We start from the raw sequence: 16,814 nt of genomic DNA, 5'->3' as shown, positions 1-16,814 counted from the left end.
TTTTCTCAGAGGGCGCCATCTAGAGGTGGAAAAATGTGTTGCACCTTAAGCCCAACTTACTACTTCCGTGATTCCAGCTAGGAGCAACGTCTCTTATTTGTGAACGTGCACTTCTAGCTGGCCAACCAAGCTCAAACACATTCTTACTTAGAAATGTCGCCAACTCTACATCTGTCTACATACGTCCTCAAATTCTTGTGCACTATCTGTGATTGACATCTGTATGTAAGCAGATGTGCTACGCTGTTGGCTAATGCTCAGTTCAAATTGTAAGGAGCTTTATGGGATGGGGTATGGGCTTAGCAAATACAAAACTGATCTGTTGCCTACTGGGTAACACTTAAAACTTTTATGGATTTCATTGAAATTTACATAATTCCTGAAAGGGGTGAACTCCAGATTGCTGCTTTAATGTGGGGGAGATCTTCCCTAGGGGGGAGGCAATTTTGCAGGGGGAGCCTTGGCCACCCCTGGCCACCTTTTGGGGTGCCATTGTGCTAATGCTATATCTAGAACAATGACCTTTGGTGTTTATGTAAATCCAGCTGTTGGCGGACTAAAATAGGGAAATGAAAATAATTCAAACTTTCCAAACTGATGCAAATTAAAAATATTTAAATTAGGTATGATTGTAAAAAAGGCATAAACGCGGTACTCCAATATTATTATAACATCCCACTGGCTAGGATGTTGCTATTTATAGATGGTATCCAAATCCACATTTTTCAGCCGGTGTGGTGTTTACTTATGTTTCCATGTGGCGATCTTCCCCCTCAAGTCTACCCTGAAACTACACCAGTCACCTGCTGCACACAGACACCAGCATTGTTGCAAATCTGGATCACTGGTGTGTGTGTGAGTGTGTGTGTGTGTGTGTCTGACTGATTAATTGTTACATTTGTTTGCAGATCCAGAAGCTCATGACCCACCCGTCTCCAGACACGGGCCTCCTTGCCTTCTTCAGTGCTCTGTAGAAGAATCCCCTCATCATCACCTCTCAGTTACCATCACACTGATAAAATGTGCACGTTAATAAAGTGATTATTTTATTTGGAATGTGTCCAGACTTGTATGTACTTGTATGTATGCATGTATGTATGTATGTATGTCAGAGTGGAGGAAAGTTCAAGTTGAGTTTCTCTGCTGTGCAAACCGTCAGTCCGAGGAGGAGGAACCAGCTCCCAGAGGCGGGTGCATTAAAACAAAAAGTGATCTCACGCATGGGGGAGGAGTGAGTGACGTATTTCTGGTAGAGTCAGAAAGGGAGGGTAAGAGCTGAGGGAGAGAAAAAGGAAGCTCTCCGATAAGTATTTTGTGTACAATTCTTCAGAAGTTAAGCAAACTTCCAGAAGTGGAAGGTGGGATCGAAGGTCTATAGAGGAGGATCGTCTAGCTGAAGAAGGGATCTGATGGGAAGGACGGACTCCAGTTTGTCAGCAGCTGATGACAGCATAAAATATTAACTCTGTTCAAGGCCTTGGGCCTCGAGTGACCACAGACAGGTAAGCAAAGGGAAATGCTCCTCTGCCTCAGAAAAGGACCAGTGAAAGTGGAGGTGGTACACTTATATGTCGACACATTTGTGCCATGGCTTTGCCTGGGAATGGAAAATTTCCTGTGTGTGTGTGTGTGTGTGTGCTGACAGTTATGTGTTTGCCGCTGGCTGGCAGAACAGGAACAGAGCAATTGGCTCACTTACAGTAGAGGAGAGTCTCCTGTGGGACGGTTTGGGTCTCCTCTCTGACCCAGAAGCACCACCAACTAAACATCTGCTGATCCAGTCATCTGTTCCTCTGGTCCCACAGAGAAAAATAAACATGTCTTCTGAACTGGACTCCAGTCTCACCAGTATTGACTGGTTGCCCAAACTGGGAATCAGCAGCTTGCGCTCTGGAAGAGAGAGAGGAGGAGGATGTGTAGCAGGTGGAGGGGAGAAGAAGAGAGAAAGAGGGAGGGAGAGGGGGGACTTCATACCTCCAGTACCTAGTCCCTCTCCCTCAAACTGCAAAGGGAAGCCCCCTCATAGCTACGCCACTCTCATCGCCATGGCGATAGCAGCTGCACCTGAGAGGAAGCTGAGTTTAAATGACATCTACACCTGGATCAGCGACACGTTCCCGTACTACAGCCGAGCGGGCCGAGGATGGAAGGTGAGCATCTCCAGAAGCAGCTGATGCTTACCCCAGCTGCCTGACTCACTCATCTGTCCCTCTACAGAACTCCATCCGACACAATCTCTCCCTGAATAAATGCTTCAGGAAAGTTCCTCGACCTCAGAACAACCCCGGAAAAGTGAGCTCACATTTGTTTTGAAGGTTGACCGTAACGTTTGCCTCACGTCGGGCAAAATGAAACAAATGTTAAACAGAGAGTGAAGAGAAACCCTTCCTGTGTTCCCAGGGCTCCTATTGGACGATGGACGGACCCCCAGAAGTGGCTGAAGTGAGGGCCTCTAAACGCCCCCATCCAGAAGAGGAAGAGGAGGACGTAGGTTTTGCAGAATTTGAGTGTACCTGCAGATATCTCAACACACTTTTCCTACAGATTAATCCACATTTGCAACTTCTTATACACTCACAAACTATTGTCATGTGCTTTTATCGAGTAATTTACTTTAAAAGGGTTATTTTTGAGATTTAAAACAGACTTATGTTCTATGGTGGGTACTAAACAAGTTTATGAAGTTCTTAGCACTAAATCCCTCTCACATAAAGCTATTTCAGCAGTTTTATTTTTAACGGTTTCAGTACCTTCCAAAATGAGTTGTTTCAGAGATCTGTCACTGTAAAGCTTGGTTTAGGCTTGACGCGTTCACTTTCCGCTTGGTGATGCGGCTCGCGGCTGGAACGCGCTTCACAACTCGCAGCGTTTATGGTTCATGCGGCTTGTCTCTGCGGTGAGCCAATATTCTCCCAAACTGTAGGGGGCAGCATGGAGCTCTATGGCATGCATCCAACACTACACCATATTAGAAGTAAAAATTACTGTTATTTACAACATGGCATTCCACCATTTTTAACAGCATCCTCGTCTTTTCCGACAGTGCGAGCTATTTCTCTCCAAGAATTATTAACAACATGTTGATCACGGTGATCTCTGAGAGCTGAATCATACACATGTCTGTATTTACAAACCTCTGCCATGCTAGTTCTTGCCAGTCCGCCATGTTTTTCCATGTCTGACCGTCTGCGTGGTTAGAAAACTTCCTAGGTGCGCGGTGCGGAAAGTTTGGGTCGTGCGGAGGAGCGGTGGAGGGGCGTGGTTGTTAAAATGACACAATTTTGCAGCGTGGAGCCGTGCGAACCTCACGGACGCGTCAAGCACAAACCAACCTTTACAAAACAAGCTGTATCTTACCACGTCCACCCATCCCCCACTCAGGCTGCTATTATCTGAGAAGCTCTGATATGCAGTAGCGGCTCAGAGTAGAGTTGCTGCTCCTCAATCAGCAGCTCTCGCACGTGAGGGGTGGCTCTGTTCTAACTGTGACATCACAAATGTGGACTTTTTAAAATGATTGGCTTTAGGCACATTATACTTAAAACCAACAGGAAACAGACAGACAGGTTTTTTCATGTTTGAATTGTTTACAGAGGCAGTAGATACCTAGCCTGGCCTGCCAGACTCGTCCTCTTGTGTAATTCTGCACAGAGAAAGAGTCTGGTAACTCACAGGCAGAGAGGGACTTGAGGGGCGGGACTAGGCAGCTCAAGGATAACCAGTCAGAAAAAAGACACTGTAGTTTATTTTAGCTGTAGTTAAAAATAGCGTCTGACAACGGCGCAGACATCTTTTATTCTTTTAGGAGAAATGCTTTTAGCGCTTCTACTTGTTGTGGTTTTAAAGACATTCAAGTCATTTGGAACAGAGGAAAGAGCCGCAGCGAACTCTGCCACTGTCTTCGTTGTTTATGAGAAACTGAGCGTTGCTGTGTGTGACGTCCGCAATGCTGTAGTTTTATAGCCGTCGTCGTCTTCCTCCGCTTATCCGGGTCCGGGTCGCGGGGGCAGCATCCCAGCTAGGGAGCTCCAGACCGTCCTCTCCCCGGCCACCTCCACCAGCTCCTCCGGCAGGACCCCAAGGCGTTCCCGGACCAGACTGGAGATGTAACCTCTCCAACGTGTCCTGGGTCGACCCGGGGGCCTCCTGCCGGCAGGACATGCCCGAAACACCTCCCCAGGGAGGCGTCCAGGAGGCATCCTGACCAGATGCCCAAACCACCTCAACTGGCTCTTTTCGATCCGGAGGAGCAGCGGTTCTACTCCGAGTCCCTCCCGAATGTCCGAGCTCCTCACCCTATCTCTAAGGCTGAGCCCGGCCACCCTACGGAGGAAACTCATTTCGGCCGCTTGTATCCGCGATCTCGTTCTTTCGGTCATTACCCAAAGCTCATGACCATAGGTGAGGATTGGGACGTAGATCGACCGGTAAATCGAGAGCCTGGCTTTCTGGCTCAGCTCCCTCCTCACCACGACAGATTGGCTCAGCGTCCGCATCACTGCAGACGCCGAACCAATCCGCCTGTCGATCTCCCGATCCCTCCTACCCTCACTCGTGAACAAGACCCCGAGATACTTAAACTCCTCCACTTGAGGTAGGACCTCTCCCCCGACCCAGAGTTGGCAATCCACCCTTTTCCGGTCGAGAAAAGGTTGAGTTTTATAGCTGTAGTCAAAAATGGCGTCTGGTGACAGCGCAAACATCTTTCTATAGAAGAAAGGCTTTTAGCGCTTCTACTTGTGGTTTTAAAGACGTGTCCAAGTCATTTAGAACAGAGGAAAGAGCCGCAGCGAACTCTGCTTTAATTGCCAAGTTTATAACAAACTCGGCGTTATGGTGTGTGATAAACAATGCTCAGTGCTGATTGGCTCGGTTAGAATTCGCACGGGGTGGGGTGATTTGAATATGAGGGTTCCCAGACCCTTTCTCTGTGCAGAATTAAACAGAGGAGGAGTCTCTGTCAGTTCCTGTCAGTTCTCTTGTTCGATCTTCCTTCTTCCATCTCAGGAACGTTGCTAAGCTGAGTCCCATTCTGTCCCGCTCTGAACTTGAGACAGTTCTCCACACCTTCATCTCCTCATGCTTAGACTACTGTAACTCTCTTTTCACGTATCTGAGCAGAACCTCCCTGAACCGTCTACAGGTGGTTCAGAACACCTGTGCTCGGCTTCTGACCAAGTCCTCCAAACACACCCACATCACCCCGCTTCTCCTCCAGCTTCACTGGCTGCCAGTCACCTTCAGGGTTCATTTCAAGATCCTGGTTCTGGTCTATAGGGCCTTACATGGACAAGCACCATCTTACATTGGTGATCTTCTCAGTCCCTACACCCCCAGCAGGTCCCTGAGGTCCAGTGATCAAAGCCTACTGGTTGTGCAGCACCAGGCTAAAGGTCAAAGGTTATATTTTACATTTTTTGTTTTTGTGAAGCGCCTCGTGATTTTTATCTTTAGAGGCGCCACAGAAAAGATCTTCTTCTCCTTCTTCTGGCAGGCCAGGCTAGTAAAGACCCACATGGCAGCACACAAGGATGCAAATTTTGCATAATACATCCCCTTTAAGCTAATTATCACTAATTTAGTGACTAATCTAGCTGACTGTGACAGCATGTCATGTTTGATTTTAAAAATGAGGAAAGTGATCAAAGAAGTCGTGTCAGACCTAGAAGGCTATCTGATGCCAAGATGAGGTGTTGGTTCAGATGTGTGACTAGGATTCCTCTTGGTTGCCTTTTTCTGGGAGGTTTTACCAGGAAGAGACCCTGAGATAGATCCACTTTCCAGATGCATTTTATATCCTCTGTGGTCAGAGAATGCTGGACAGGGTTACTGGGGAGATGGATGTCTGGGTTTCCCTCCTGGACCAGTGACCTCCAAAACCCAGCTTTGGATGAATGATAAGTAGCCTGTATTTGATACGGTACCTTCCAGATTAAAAAAAAAAAAAACCCAAGGCGCTTTACAAGACAATCAGTCATTCACACTGTGGTGGTGATGAGCTACTATGTAGCCACCTCTGCACTGGGACGCACTGACAAGAGGCGAGGCTGTCGAGCACAGGCTCCACCGGTCCCTCCGACCACCAGTGGCAGGAGTTAGTGTCACGGTCAGGATGGAGGAGGTGGAAACCAAAATGTAGAACCCAGAACGACTCAAGGCAGGAGAAGTATTCAAAAGAAAATCTTTTATTTTAAAGGAGGATGTGCCAAAGTCCAAAAGGCACTAAAAAACAAACCAAACTAAATCTTACCAAAAAACAAACAGAAAACTCATTCGTGAGCACGGACTAGGAAGACACGAGGAGGACGGAAACACGCTGATGAATGCAATGAACCAACAAACACAGAGTGACAAGACAAGGCTTTTAAATGCAGAGGGAGGTAATCAGGGAAACAGGTGACAGGTGTGGGGAGTGTGAGCTGAGGAGAAGAGGAACCAATTAACTAAATGGGAAGGGAAAGAGCTTGGCAGGAGGGCAGATAAACATTAACCTATAAAACATGGATCTAACTAAACCTAAAAGACAGAGGGCAAAAATTCAATTCAATTCAAAAATACTTTATTAATCCCAGAGGGAAACTGATTGCTGTAGTAGCTCAGAATAATAATAATAATCAAGTCATCAAAGAGTTGTTGTATATTACAACGGCTGTTGGCAGGAAGGATCTCCAGTAGCGGTCAGTGTTGCAGCCAAACTGAAGAAGCCTCTGACTGAAGACACTCTTCCGTTGTCGGACAGTCTTGTGAAGAGAACGCTCAGGGTTGTCCATCATTTTCTTGATTCTCTGGCTGAGTCCCTGAAAGGGCTTGGAGTTCCTCCATCTTGTTGGCCAGTGATCTCACATTTCCCATTATGATCGATGGAAGAGATGGTTTGAATTTCCTCTTTCTCTGTCTCCGTTTTGCTCCCGCTCTGCACCCACACTTCTTGCGTTTTAGCTCAATTGGGATTTGTGGCTTCATTTGAGGTATTATTTCAGCCTTTCCAAAGTTAATCAGCTGCTCCCGGTTGTAAACCAGCTCGTTGCCATGGTTACACATCATAACAAATGCTCAAAAAGTGAAAAAAGCTAAAAAATAGCTGTAAAAATCCCCAAGCTTCACAGCACCAGAAACAGAAAAGTAAAATGTCCAAAAAAATACAGTTTTTCTTGAGAAACTAGAAGAAAAAATACCCAAGAAAAGGCAAAACTTACATATAGTCAACAGAGCTACTCCAACATGCAGCCACCCAGAGCAGCGCAGTTCCGGAAATAAACTACTAATAACCAGATGGGTGAGGAGAACTAATCTAAAGACAACTAGGAAAACCAGGGAGTGACTAGGAGGACACAAGAGGAGAGCCTGGAGTGGGAACAGGAGGGGGCTGGGGAACAAAGGGACACAGAACATGACAGTTAGGTGTCTTGCTCAAGGACACAACAGCAGCATTCTCTAAGCCTGGATTGATCGTACAACCCTCCAATAACTGGACAACATGCTTTACCACCCGAGCTGCTGCCCTATAGTTAAAATGGATAAATGGAACCAAAACAGTTAAAACTGTTCTGGTTCCGGCTAAGGGAAGACACCCGAGGGGAGGGGTGAGTGTTCGGTGACCGTGTTAGGGTTAGGGTTAGCTAAAACTTAGCATGTTGCAAAACCTGACAACCGATTTAAAATTTCTCTCGTTGTTTGGATGTGTTGATTTATTTTTAGCTCAACCAACTATTTTATTTCAGTTATAATGCTACGTTCATGCAGAACTTCGGTGCATTAAACCCATAAAACCCTGTGCTGTTACAGATTTGTCAACCATTAGAGACAAAAGCAGACAGAGGATCGTCTCCTCGTCAACTCCAAAGAATGTCCCGTGATGACCCAACGCTTGGTAACTCCTCTCCAGCTGGACCCGTCCAGCAGCACTCTCCCCACTCACCGGTCCCATGCAAGGTAGACACACACTCTCTGTTCTCATACCACAGACGTGTTTGTTGGGAGTTACGTGACTTATCTTCTTATCTTCATCTTCACAGCAACCATCACCTTACATACCAACCCACATCTCAAGCCACCCTGCATCACATTTACCTGTCCCCCAATCAACTGGGCCCCCACCAGCAGCTCCCATGCCGTCCATCAATTCCTTCCCTCCTCCCAACACACCTGTCTCCACCTTTTCCATCCCTGCTGCTTCAGCTTCACCATCATCTGCTGTCAACGTGTCTCCGGCCTCTCCAGCAGGGCCCTCTTTTACTGAGGCAGTGCTGTCCTTTCCTGCAGCCTCAGCTCCTCCACCTGTTTCTGCTTTCCCCTGCGGTATCAACTCCACACCCCTGCCTGTTTGCACCGTGTCAGCGCCCAGTTACTCATCCCTATCCAACGCCGCCCATCCGGTTGTTTCATCCAACTCATCTGCTGATCCTCCACTGCGTTTCTCCTTCGATGAGCTGAACATTCCAGACTTGTTTGCCTCTTTTAAGTCTCTCTTTAGAACGATGCGGGAGAGAGGAGGGTCGTTCTGTAAGTATACAGCCGTGCACGCAGCTCTCCACATGTATGAGCAACATGTTGGGATTAAATATTTCTTTTTCTCAAAGCGGATGTAGCTCCCTTATTTGGCACAAACAATGACACTACACCACTCCACACTCCAACTGTGCTGCCGACGTCCCCTTATCCTACCTTTGCACCACCTGCATCAGGTGCAGCACCCGCTCTGCCTGCTGCAGCTGCACAGGCTCCAGAGATGGAACGTGTTCCACAGCACAGTGAGTTTTGTTAAATCTTCATAGCCCAGAAAAAAATGTATGTATACATAAACAAAGCACCAAATTTATTTTTCAACTTTGCGCCTCTTCCTTCTGCTGCAGCGCTGCCTCCCAACTGGTTCAGCAACACAGATTCTCTCAAGGAGAGCTTCAGGATCGCCAGCAGCCTGGACTGGGCGAACATCGACCTCTCTAGTCACCCAGGTCTGCCCCGTTTAAGTCCTCAACCAAAAATGTACCAAAACCAATTGCTGTGTTGCGAGAAGGGTTCTGGCAAATCAGAAAATAAGTTTTCTCTGAGCCATTTTTACTGAGCTCACAAAGACTATTTCAAAGGTGTATCCTTGTATATACACTGTGTGGGTGTTGATCGTTTACTTACACACAAGCAACTCTTTTAACTGTCAACCCAAGATCTGAAGTAGAACAAACAGCCATCACCTGGTGATAAGCCCCGCCCCTTAATGTAAAAGGAAAGGAACATATCCATCCATCCATCCATCCATTGTCTGAACCCGCTCGTCCATGCAGGGTCACGGGGGGGCTGGTGCCTATCTCCAACAGTCAATGGGCAATCAGGCGGGGTACACCCCGGACAGAGGGCCAGTCCATCGCAGGGCAACACAGAGACACAAGACACACACACACACGCACGCGCATGCACGCACGCACACACACACACACAAACACACAAGGACAATTTAGACAGACCAATCAACCTAACAGTCATGTTTTTGGACTGTGGGAGGAAGCCGGAGTACTCGGAGAGAACCCACGCATGCACAGGGAGAACATGCAAACTCCATGCAGAAAGATCCCAGGCTGGGAAGCAAACCCAAGACCCACTCGCTGCAAGGCAACAGCTCTAACCTCTGCTCCACTGCGCAGCCCAGGGACATCTCCCTGGTTTAAAAATACAAGGCAGCTTTATTTGGGATAAAATTCTCATCTTGCTTCAGCATATTCAATAATAATTTGGTATTAGTAATTAGATATTTCATTCTTTAAAAAAAAAGAGTCAGTTGAGGTAGTTTGGGCATCTTGTTAGGATGCCTCCACAGGGAAGTGTTTCAGGCAGGAGCCCCCTGGTCGACCCAGGACACGTTGGAGAAATTAATCTCCGAATTGGCCCAGGAACGCCTTGGGGTCCTACCGGAGGAGCTGGTGGAGGTGGCCGGCGAGAGGACGGTCTGGAACTCCCTAGTTGGGATGCTGCCCCTGCGATCCGGACCCGGATAGGCGGAAGAAGACGAGAAAAAAAAAGAGAGAATCTCTTTAAAAATTCGTGTAAAGAAATGAAGTTAAAATCGTCCTTTCAACACCTTTAAATTAACAAAAACACTTTGGAAAATATCCTTGATTTTTCATAATTCAGGCATGAGCAGTCACTTATGAAGACTGAAAAAGGAGAATTAGCACAAATTTGACTAAAATGGATTTTGTTCATGATGCATTTTTCAAAACAAAATTTTTTATGAGTTTATTCAAAATTTATTTTAAAATGTTTGTGTTTTTTTGACACATTTAAAGTGAAAGTGTTTATTTTTTCTGCAGATAGAGGGCAGTAGATCCCTAAATCGTTGCAATCAAGCAGTATTTTTGTGTTGGAGTAAGACCTTACCAACGGGTGGCCGTTAGGGTCAAAAAGCCCCGGCGAGCACAAACTTTAGCAACATCTGGGCATCCTTTCATTCATTTTCAACATTTTGATGGATATTTCCAGAAATTAAAAACTATTGTCTCTTTAAGGTCAACCAGAGACTATTAGATTATTTTATCGGTTGCCTTGATTTGTTTTGGTTTTTATTATATTTATAACTTGTTTCAAAAGTAATAACGGAAGAAATCAGGAGTGTTTATGAAGATCTCTTTTACAGTAAGGTCTGTTTCCACTATCGTAACTCACGGGTAATTTTACTGGATCTTCGTGGCGTGCGCGTCTCCATTTCACTGAGCCGTCCTGAAAGGAGCTTTTCTGAGCCTTTTCAGGAACCAGCCGAGTACCTGAACTGGGTCAGAAAAGCCCTGTAGAGTCGCTGGGCGGGACTTGTGGTCATCTCATTCTGATTGATTGTAACTCAGTAGGAAATGACATCAGCAGATATTTACAACCTGCATCAGTAAAATTGGAACAGATGCTGGTGAAGCGGAATGGAAGGAAAATAAAATAAGCAGCATTGCCGCCGCTTTAAAATAACCATTTTTAAACCCTAACACTGAAAAATGTGGGTTGATCGCTGATTTTTACATCCAAATGTACACATCCCAGAAATTTCCCAGAACTTTTATAGTGGAAACATGACTCCATGTTATATATATATATAAGGTGGCTTTCAAGCAGATCACAAAATACCTCTCACAAAACTGTCTGCTTGACCCTTACCAATCTGGGTTCAAAAAGGGCCACTCCACTGAAACTGCTCTGTTAGCAGTGACGGATTCCTTAAAAGAAGCTACAGCGACTGCCAAATCCTCAGTGCTTATCCTGCTCGACTTATCGGCTGCATTTAACACTGTCAACCATGGCTTCCTTTTGTCCACACTCTCTAGCATGGGCATCACAGAGAAAGCGTCGTCGTCGTCGTCGTCGTCTTCCTCCGCTTATCCGGGTCCGGGTCGCGGGGGCAGCATCCCAACTAGGGAGCTCCAGGCCCTCCTCTCCCCGGCCTTGTCCACCAGCTCCTCCGGCAGGACCCCAAGGCGTTCCCGGACCAGATTGGAGATGTAACCTCTCCAACGTGTCCTGGGTCGACCCGGGGGCCTTCTGCCGGCAGGACATGCCCGAAACACCTCCCCGGGGAGGCGTCCAGGAGGCATCCTGACCAGATGCCCAAACCACCTCAACTGACTCCTTTCGATCCGGAGGAGCAGCGGTTCTACTCCGAGTCCCTCCCGAATGTCCGAGCTCCTCACCCTATCTCTAAGGCTGAGCCCGGCCACCCTACGGAGGAAACTCATTTCGGCCACTTGTATCCGCGATCTCGTTCTTTCGGTCATTACCCAAAGCTCATGACCATAGGTGAGGATTGGGACGTAGATCGACCGGTAAATCGAGAGCCTGGCTTTCTGGCTCAGCTCCCTCTTCCCCACGACAGATCGGCTCAGCGTCCGCATCACTGCAGACGCCGAACCAATCCGCCTGTCGATCTCCCGATCCCTCCTACCCTCACTCGTGAACAAGACCCCGAGATACTTAAACTCCTCCACTTGAGGTAGGACCTCTCCCCCGACCCGGAGGTGGCAAGCCACCCTTTTCCGGTCGAGAACCATGGTCTCAGATTTGGAGGTGCTGATCCTCATCCCAGCCGCTTCACATTCGGCCGCGAACCTACCCAGCAAGAGCTGAAGGTCAGAGCTGGATGAAGCTAGGAGGACCACATCATCCGCAAAAAGCAGAGACGAGATTCTCCTGCCACCAAACTCGACACACTCCACATCACGGCTGCGTCTAGAAATTCTGTCCATAAAAGTGATGAACAGAACCGGTGACAAAGGGCAGCCCTGGCGGAGTCCAACCCTCACTGGGAACAGGTCCGACTTACTACCGGCTATGCAGACCAAACTCACGCTCCTCTGGTAAAGGGACTGAATGGCCCTTAACAGAAAGCCACCCACCCCATACTCCTGGAGCGTCCCCCACAGGGTGCCCCTGGGGACACGGTCATAAGCCTTCTCCAAATCCACAAAGCACATGTGGATTGGTTGGGCAAACTCCCATGCCCCCTCCATCACCCTTGTAAGGGTATAGAGCTGGTCCACAGTTCCACGGCCAGGACGAAAACCACATTGCTCCTCCTCTATCTGAGATTCAACTATCGATCGGACCCTCCTCTCCAGTACCTTGGAGTAGACCTTTCCAGGGAGGCTGAGGAGTGTGATCCCCCTATAGTTGGAACACACCCTCAGGTCACCCTTCTTAAAGATGGGGACCACCACCCCGGTCTGCCACTCCCTAGGAACTGCCCCCGATGACCACGCAATGTTGTAGAGACGTGTCAACCATGACAGCCCTACAACATCCATAGCCTTGAGATACCCAGGACGAACCTCATCCGCCCCCGGGGCTCCGCCGCTGTGTAGTTGTTTGACTACCTCAGCAACTTCTGCCCCCGAGATCGGACAGTCCATCCCCAGGCCTCCCAGCTCTGGTTCCTCCTCGGAATGCGCATTGGTGGGATTGAGGAGCTCCTCAAAGTATTCCTTCCACCGTCCGACTATAGCCTCAGTTGACGTCAGCAGCTCCCCATCCCCACTGTAAACAGTGTGAGCGAGTTGCTGCCTTCCTCTCCTGAGGCGCCGGACAGTTTGCCAGAACCTCTTTGGAGCCGATCGATAGTCTTTCTCCATGGCCTCACCAAACTCCTCCCACGCCCGAGATTTTGCCTCGGCAACTGCCACTGCTGCACTCCGCTTGGCTATCCGGTACCTGTCTGCTGCCTCCGGAGACCCACAGACCAGCCACGCCCTGTAGGCCTCCTTCTTCAGCCTGACGGCTCCCCGAACCTCTGGTGTCCACCAGCGGGTACGGGGGTTGCCACCACGACTGGCACCGGCCACCTTACGACCACAGCTAGCAACAGCCGCCTCGACAATCGCAGAGTGGAACAAGGCCCACTCGGACTCAATGTCCCCCACTGCTCTCGGGACGTGGTCAAAGCTCTGCCGGAGGTGGGAGTTGAAGACCGTCTTGACAGGTTCTTCTGCCAGGCGTTCCCAGCAGACCCTCACTATGCGTTTGGGTCTGCCAGGTCTACGCGGCATGTTCCCTTGCCATCTGATCCAACTCACCACCAGGTGGTGATCAGTTGACAGCTCCGCCCCTCTCTTCACTCGGGTGTCCAAAACATACGGCCGCAGGTCAGATGATACGACTAAAAAATCTATCATCGACCTGTGACCTAGGCTGCCCTGGTACCAAGTGTACCGGTGGGCATCCTTATGTTCGAACATGGTGTTCGTTATGGCCAAACTGCGGCTTGCACAGAAGTCCAATAACAAAACACTGCTCGAGTTCAGATTAGGTGGGCCGTTCCTCCCAATCACACCCCTCCAGGTCAAGCTGTCATTGCCCACGTGAGCATTGAAGTCCCCCAGCAGGACAATGGAGTCCCCTGATGGAGCACTATCTAGCACTTGTCCCAGGGACTCCAAAAAGGGTGGGTACTCTGAACTGATATTTGGCCCATAAGCACAAACAACAGTCAGGACCCGTTCCCTGACCCGAAGGCGCAAGGAAGCTACCCTCTTGTCCCCCGGGGTAAACCCCAACACACAGGCAGAGAGTCTCGGGGCTAACAAAAAGCCAACCCCAGCCCTCCGCCTCTCACCCGGAGCAACTCCAGCAAAGTAGAGTGTCCAACCCCTCTCCAGGTCTCGGGTTCCAGAGCCAATGCAATGTGTTGAGGTGAGTCCGACTATATCTAGCCGGTACCGCTCAACCTCTGCCACAAGCTCCGGCTCCTTCCCCGCCAGCGAGGTGACGTTCCATGTCCCAAAAACTAGTTTTCTTGTCCGGGGATTGGACCGCCAAGGCTCCCGCCTTGGTCTGCCACCCGATTCGCATTGCACCGGACCCTTCATGTTCCTCCTGCGGGTGGTGGGTCCACAGTTGGACGAGCCCATGTATCCGGTTCGGGCTGGGCCCCATGGGCGAAAGCCCGGCCACCAGGCGCTCGCTCACGGGCCCCAACCCCAGGCCTGGCTCCAGGGTGAGACCCCGGTAACCCTCCGGGCCGGGTACTCCGACTCTTCGTTTTAACCGCCATGAAAGATCACAGAGAAAGCACACGCCTGATTTGAATCATACCTCACAGGATGATCATTCAGTGTATCTTGTCTTGGACAATCCTCTACCGTGCACCATCTTGCCACAGGAGTCCCCCAGGGCTCAGTACTAGGACCTCTTCTCTTTGCCATATACACCACCTCACTGGGTGAGATCATTCGATCACATGGCTTCTCCTACCACTGCTATGCAGACGACACCCAGCTCTATCTGTCATTTCCACCGGACGACCACACTGTCTCTGCACGAATATCGAACTGTCTCCCTGACATATCAAAATGGATGAAATCCCACCATCTCCAACTCAACCTCTCTAAAACTGAACTACTTGTCATCCCAGCAAAACCATCCATACAGCACAATATCTCAATTCAAAATGACTTCCTATCTCTGGCTCCTTCAAAGGCAGTTTGAAATCTGGGTGTTGTGATTGATGAACACCTGACCTTTAAAGATCATGTTGCCTCTGTTGCCTCATATGTTGTATAACATACGAAAGATCAGACCATACCTAACACAACATGCCACTGGTGCAATCTACTGTCATCTCCCGCCTCGATTACTGCAATGCCCTTCTAACTGGTCTTCCAGGCTGTACTGTGAGACCTCTTCAAATGGTCCAGAATGCAGCGGCGCGTGTGGTCTTCAATCAGCCAAAAAGAGCACACGTCACCCCTCTGTTCATTGAGCTCCATTGGCTACCGCTAGCAGCACGCATCAAATTCTAATTGCTAACACTAGCATACAAAGTCCGAGACGGTACGGCTCCCATCTACCTGAATCCTCTTGCGAAGGCTTACGTCTCGGCCCGGCCGCTCCGGTCATCACAGGATCGTCGGCTAGCAGTGCCTACACCACGCTCAGGACAATCCAGACTCTTCTCATGCATCGTTCCACAAATGTGGAATGGCCTTCCAAGCACTACCAGAACAGTGGCTTCCTTTTCAATATTCAAGAAACTCCTGAAGACCCTGCTCTTCAGAGAGCATCTTCTAAACTAGCACCCTCCCTGCACCCGTCCCCCCTCTCTACTGTCCACTCCTTTGTTCCCTACTCTCCATGATTGATGTCAAGTTGTTGTTGTTAGCGTCAAGGGCAACATGCCAATTATCACTTGTAAGTTGCTTTGGACAAAAGCGTCTGCTAAATACATAAACATATTTGTTATATATCCATTGTATATAGAAGGTTTTTGAGCTTTTTCTGGTAAATGACACCTGTCTGTTGTTTCCAGACCTGCTGGAGAGCATGAAGAAGGCGGAGCTTTGTGACTGGGCCTTAGATCCAACGCTCTTCACCTCCCTCTGTGACTCTCTGAACCGCTTCTTCTCTGACAAAGGCATGATCACCCCTGGAAACAACTCCCCCATCACCCTCGGTGTGCCCCACTCATTTCAAGCATCACCGCTGACCTCTAACCCACCGCCTCCTCTCCTCACTCACCCATCACCACTTCCCTACCCTCCCATGTTCCCTCCCACCAATGGAACGCAGCCGCCCCGGAGGCCCCTACCCATGCAGGGACCAGGAATTCAGAGACCACATCTGGCCAGTGAGTCTAAAAAGGATAAATATATGACTCAGCTGTTTGTGTGAACTGTTCAGTGCAGAATAAAGTTGAAGTATTTTGAATTTATGGAGAGAAATAGCATATTTTTCACTCCTTGTTTTTTTTCCCATGTCAGCTGGGATCCAGCCTCAGTCAGGGGTGCCGCGACAGCGTCCTCCACTCAAGAATCTGAAAAGCAACAGCGAGGAGATCCAGGACGACTTTGACTGGGATTCCCTTGTTTGACCTTTATGTACAGAAAAATCTCTAAATGTTCCTGAGGAATGCCTCCTTAATGAATTTATGAGTATGTGTAAAAAATGATTTGTTCAAGTATGTGTAAAACTCACCTTTTACATCTATTTGTGCTGCCATGTGGGTCTCTACTGCCTCAATACACTCCAAACATAAAAAAAACCCTATATATCAGTTTTCTGTTAGTGTTTGGTTTTAGTAATGTACCTAAAACAAGTCGTTTCAAAAAGTCCCTGTTTATGTCATAAATAGGGAAATTTAGAACATAACCACCTCTCACGTGCAAGACACGTGCTGTCCCGTCCCTCTTGGATATGGGAGCTTCTCAGCTTATAGCAGCCTGAGAGGAGAAAGGGTGGGCGTGGTCAGCTGCTGTGTGTTTTCTTATAGTGACAGACCTGAAATGGCTCATTCTGGAGGATACTGAAAATTAAACATCTGAAATCTTTATCAAGAACAATTGTAATGCAAGAAA

General features: G+C 48.6%; 2 protein-coding genes across 4 annotated transcripts in view; both read left to right on the top strand.

Annotated features, from left to right (window-relative positions):
• The window catches only part of isoc2 (isochorismatase domain containing 2), a 4,279-nt gene extending 3,223 nt beyond the window's left edge, over positions 1-1,056 (top strand). For both annotated transcript variants that reach the window (XM_015950554.3, XM_015950555.3), the window contains exon 7: positions 909-1,056. In XM_015950554.3, coding sequence (XP_015806040.3) covers positions 909-974 — 66 coding nt within the window. In that variant the 3' untranslated portion in view covers positions 975-1,056. The remainder of the gene's footprint in view (positions 1-908) is intronic.
• Positions 1,057-1,323: 267 nt separating this feature from the next.
• Positions 1,324-16,558, top strand: foxj2 (forkhead box J2). Of its 2 annotated transcripts, XM_015950553.3 has the most exons (10): positions 1,324-1,502; positions 1,806-2,150; positions 2,218-2,292; positions 2,401-2,487; positions 7,786-7,932; positions 8,016-8,502; positions 8,580-8,750; positions 8,853-8,954; positions 15,770-16,087; positions 16,221-16,558. In XM_015950553.3, the coding sequence occupies exons 2-10, from the start codon at positions 1,818-1,820 to the stop codon at positions 16,328-16,330; spliced, it is 1,830 nt and encodes a 609-aa protein (XP_015806039.3). In that variant the 5' UTR covers positions 1,324-1,502; positions 1,806-1,817; the 3' UTR covers positions 16,331-16,558. The 2 variants fall into 2 exon arrangements, with proteins under 2 accessions (XP_015806039.3, XP_070407241.1); XM_070551140.1 differs by lacking the exon at positions 1,324-1,502 and having other exon boundaries at positions 1,513-2,150.
• Positions 16,559-16,814: the final 256 nt, after the last annotated feature.

This window comes from Nothobranchius furzeri, chromosome 5, assembly GCF_043380555.1.
Source record: "Nothobranchius furzeri strain GRZ-AD chromosome 5, NfurGRZ-RIMD1, whole genome shotgun sequence".
Classification (NCBI taxonomy): Eukaryota; Metazoa; Chordata; class Actinopteri; order Cyprinodontiformes; family Nothobranchiidae; genus Nothobranchius; species Nothobranchius furzeri.
Note: the sequence above shows the minus strand (reverse complement) of the source record. Positions and strands in the feature narration are given on the sequence as shown.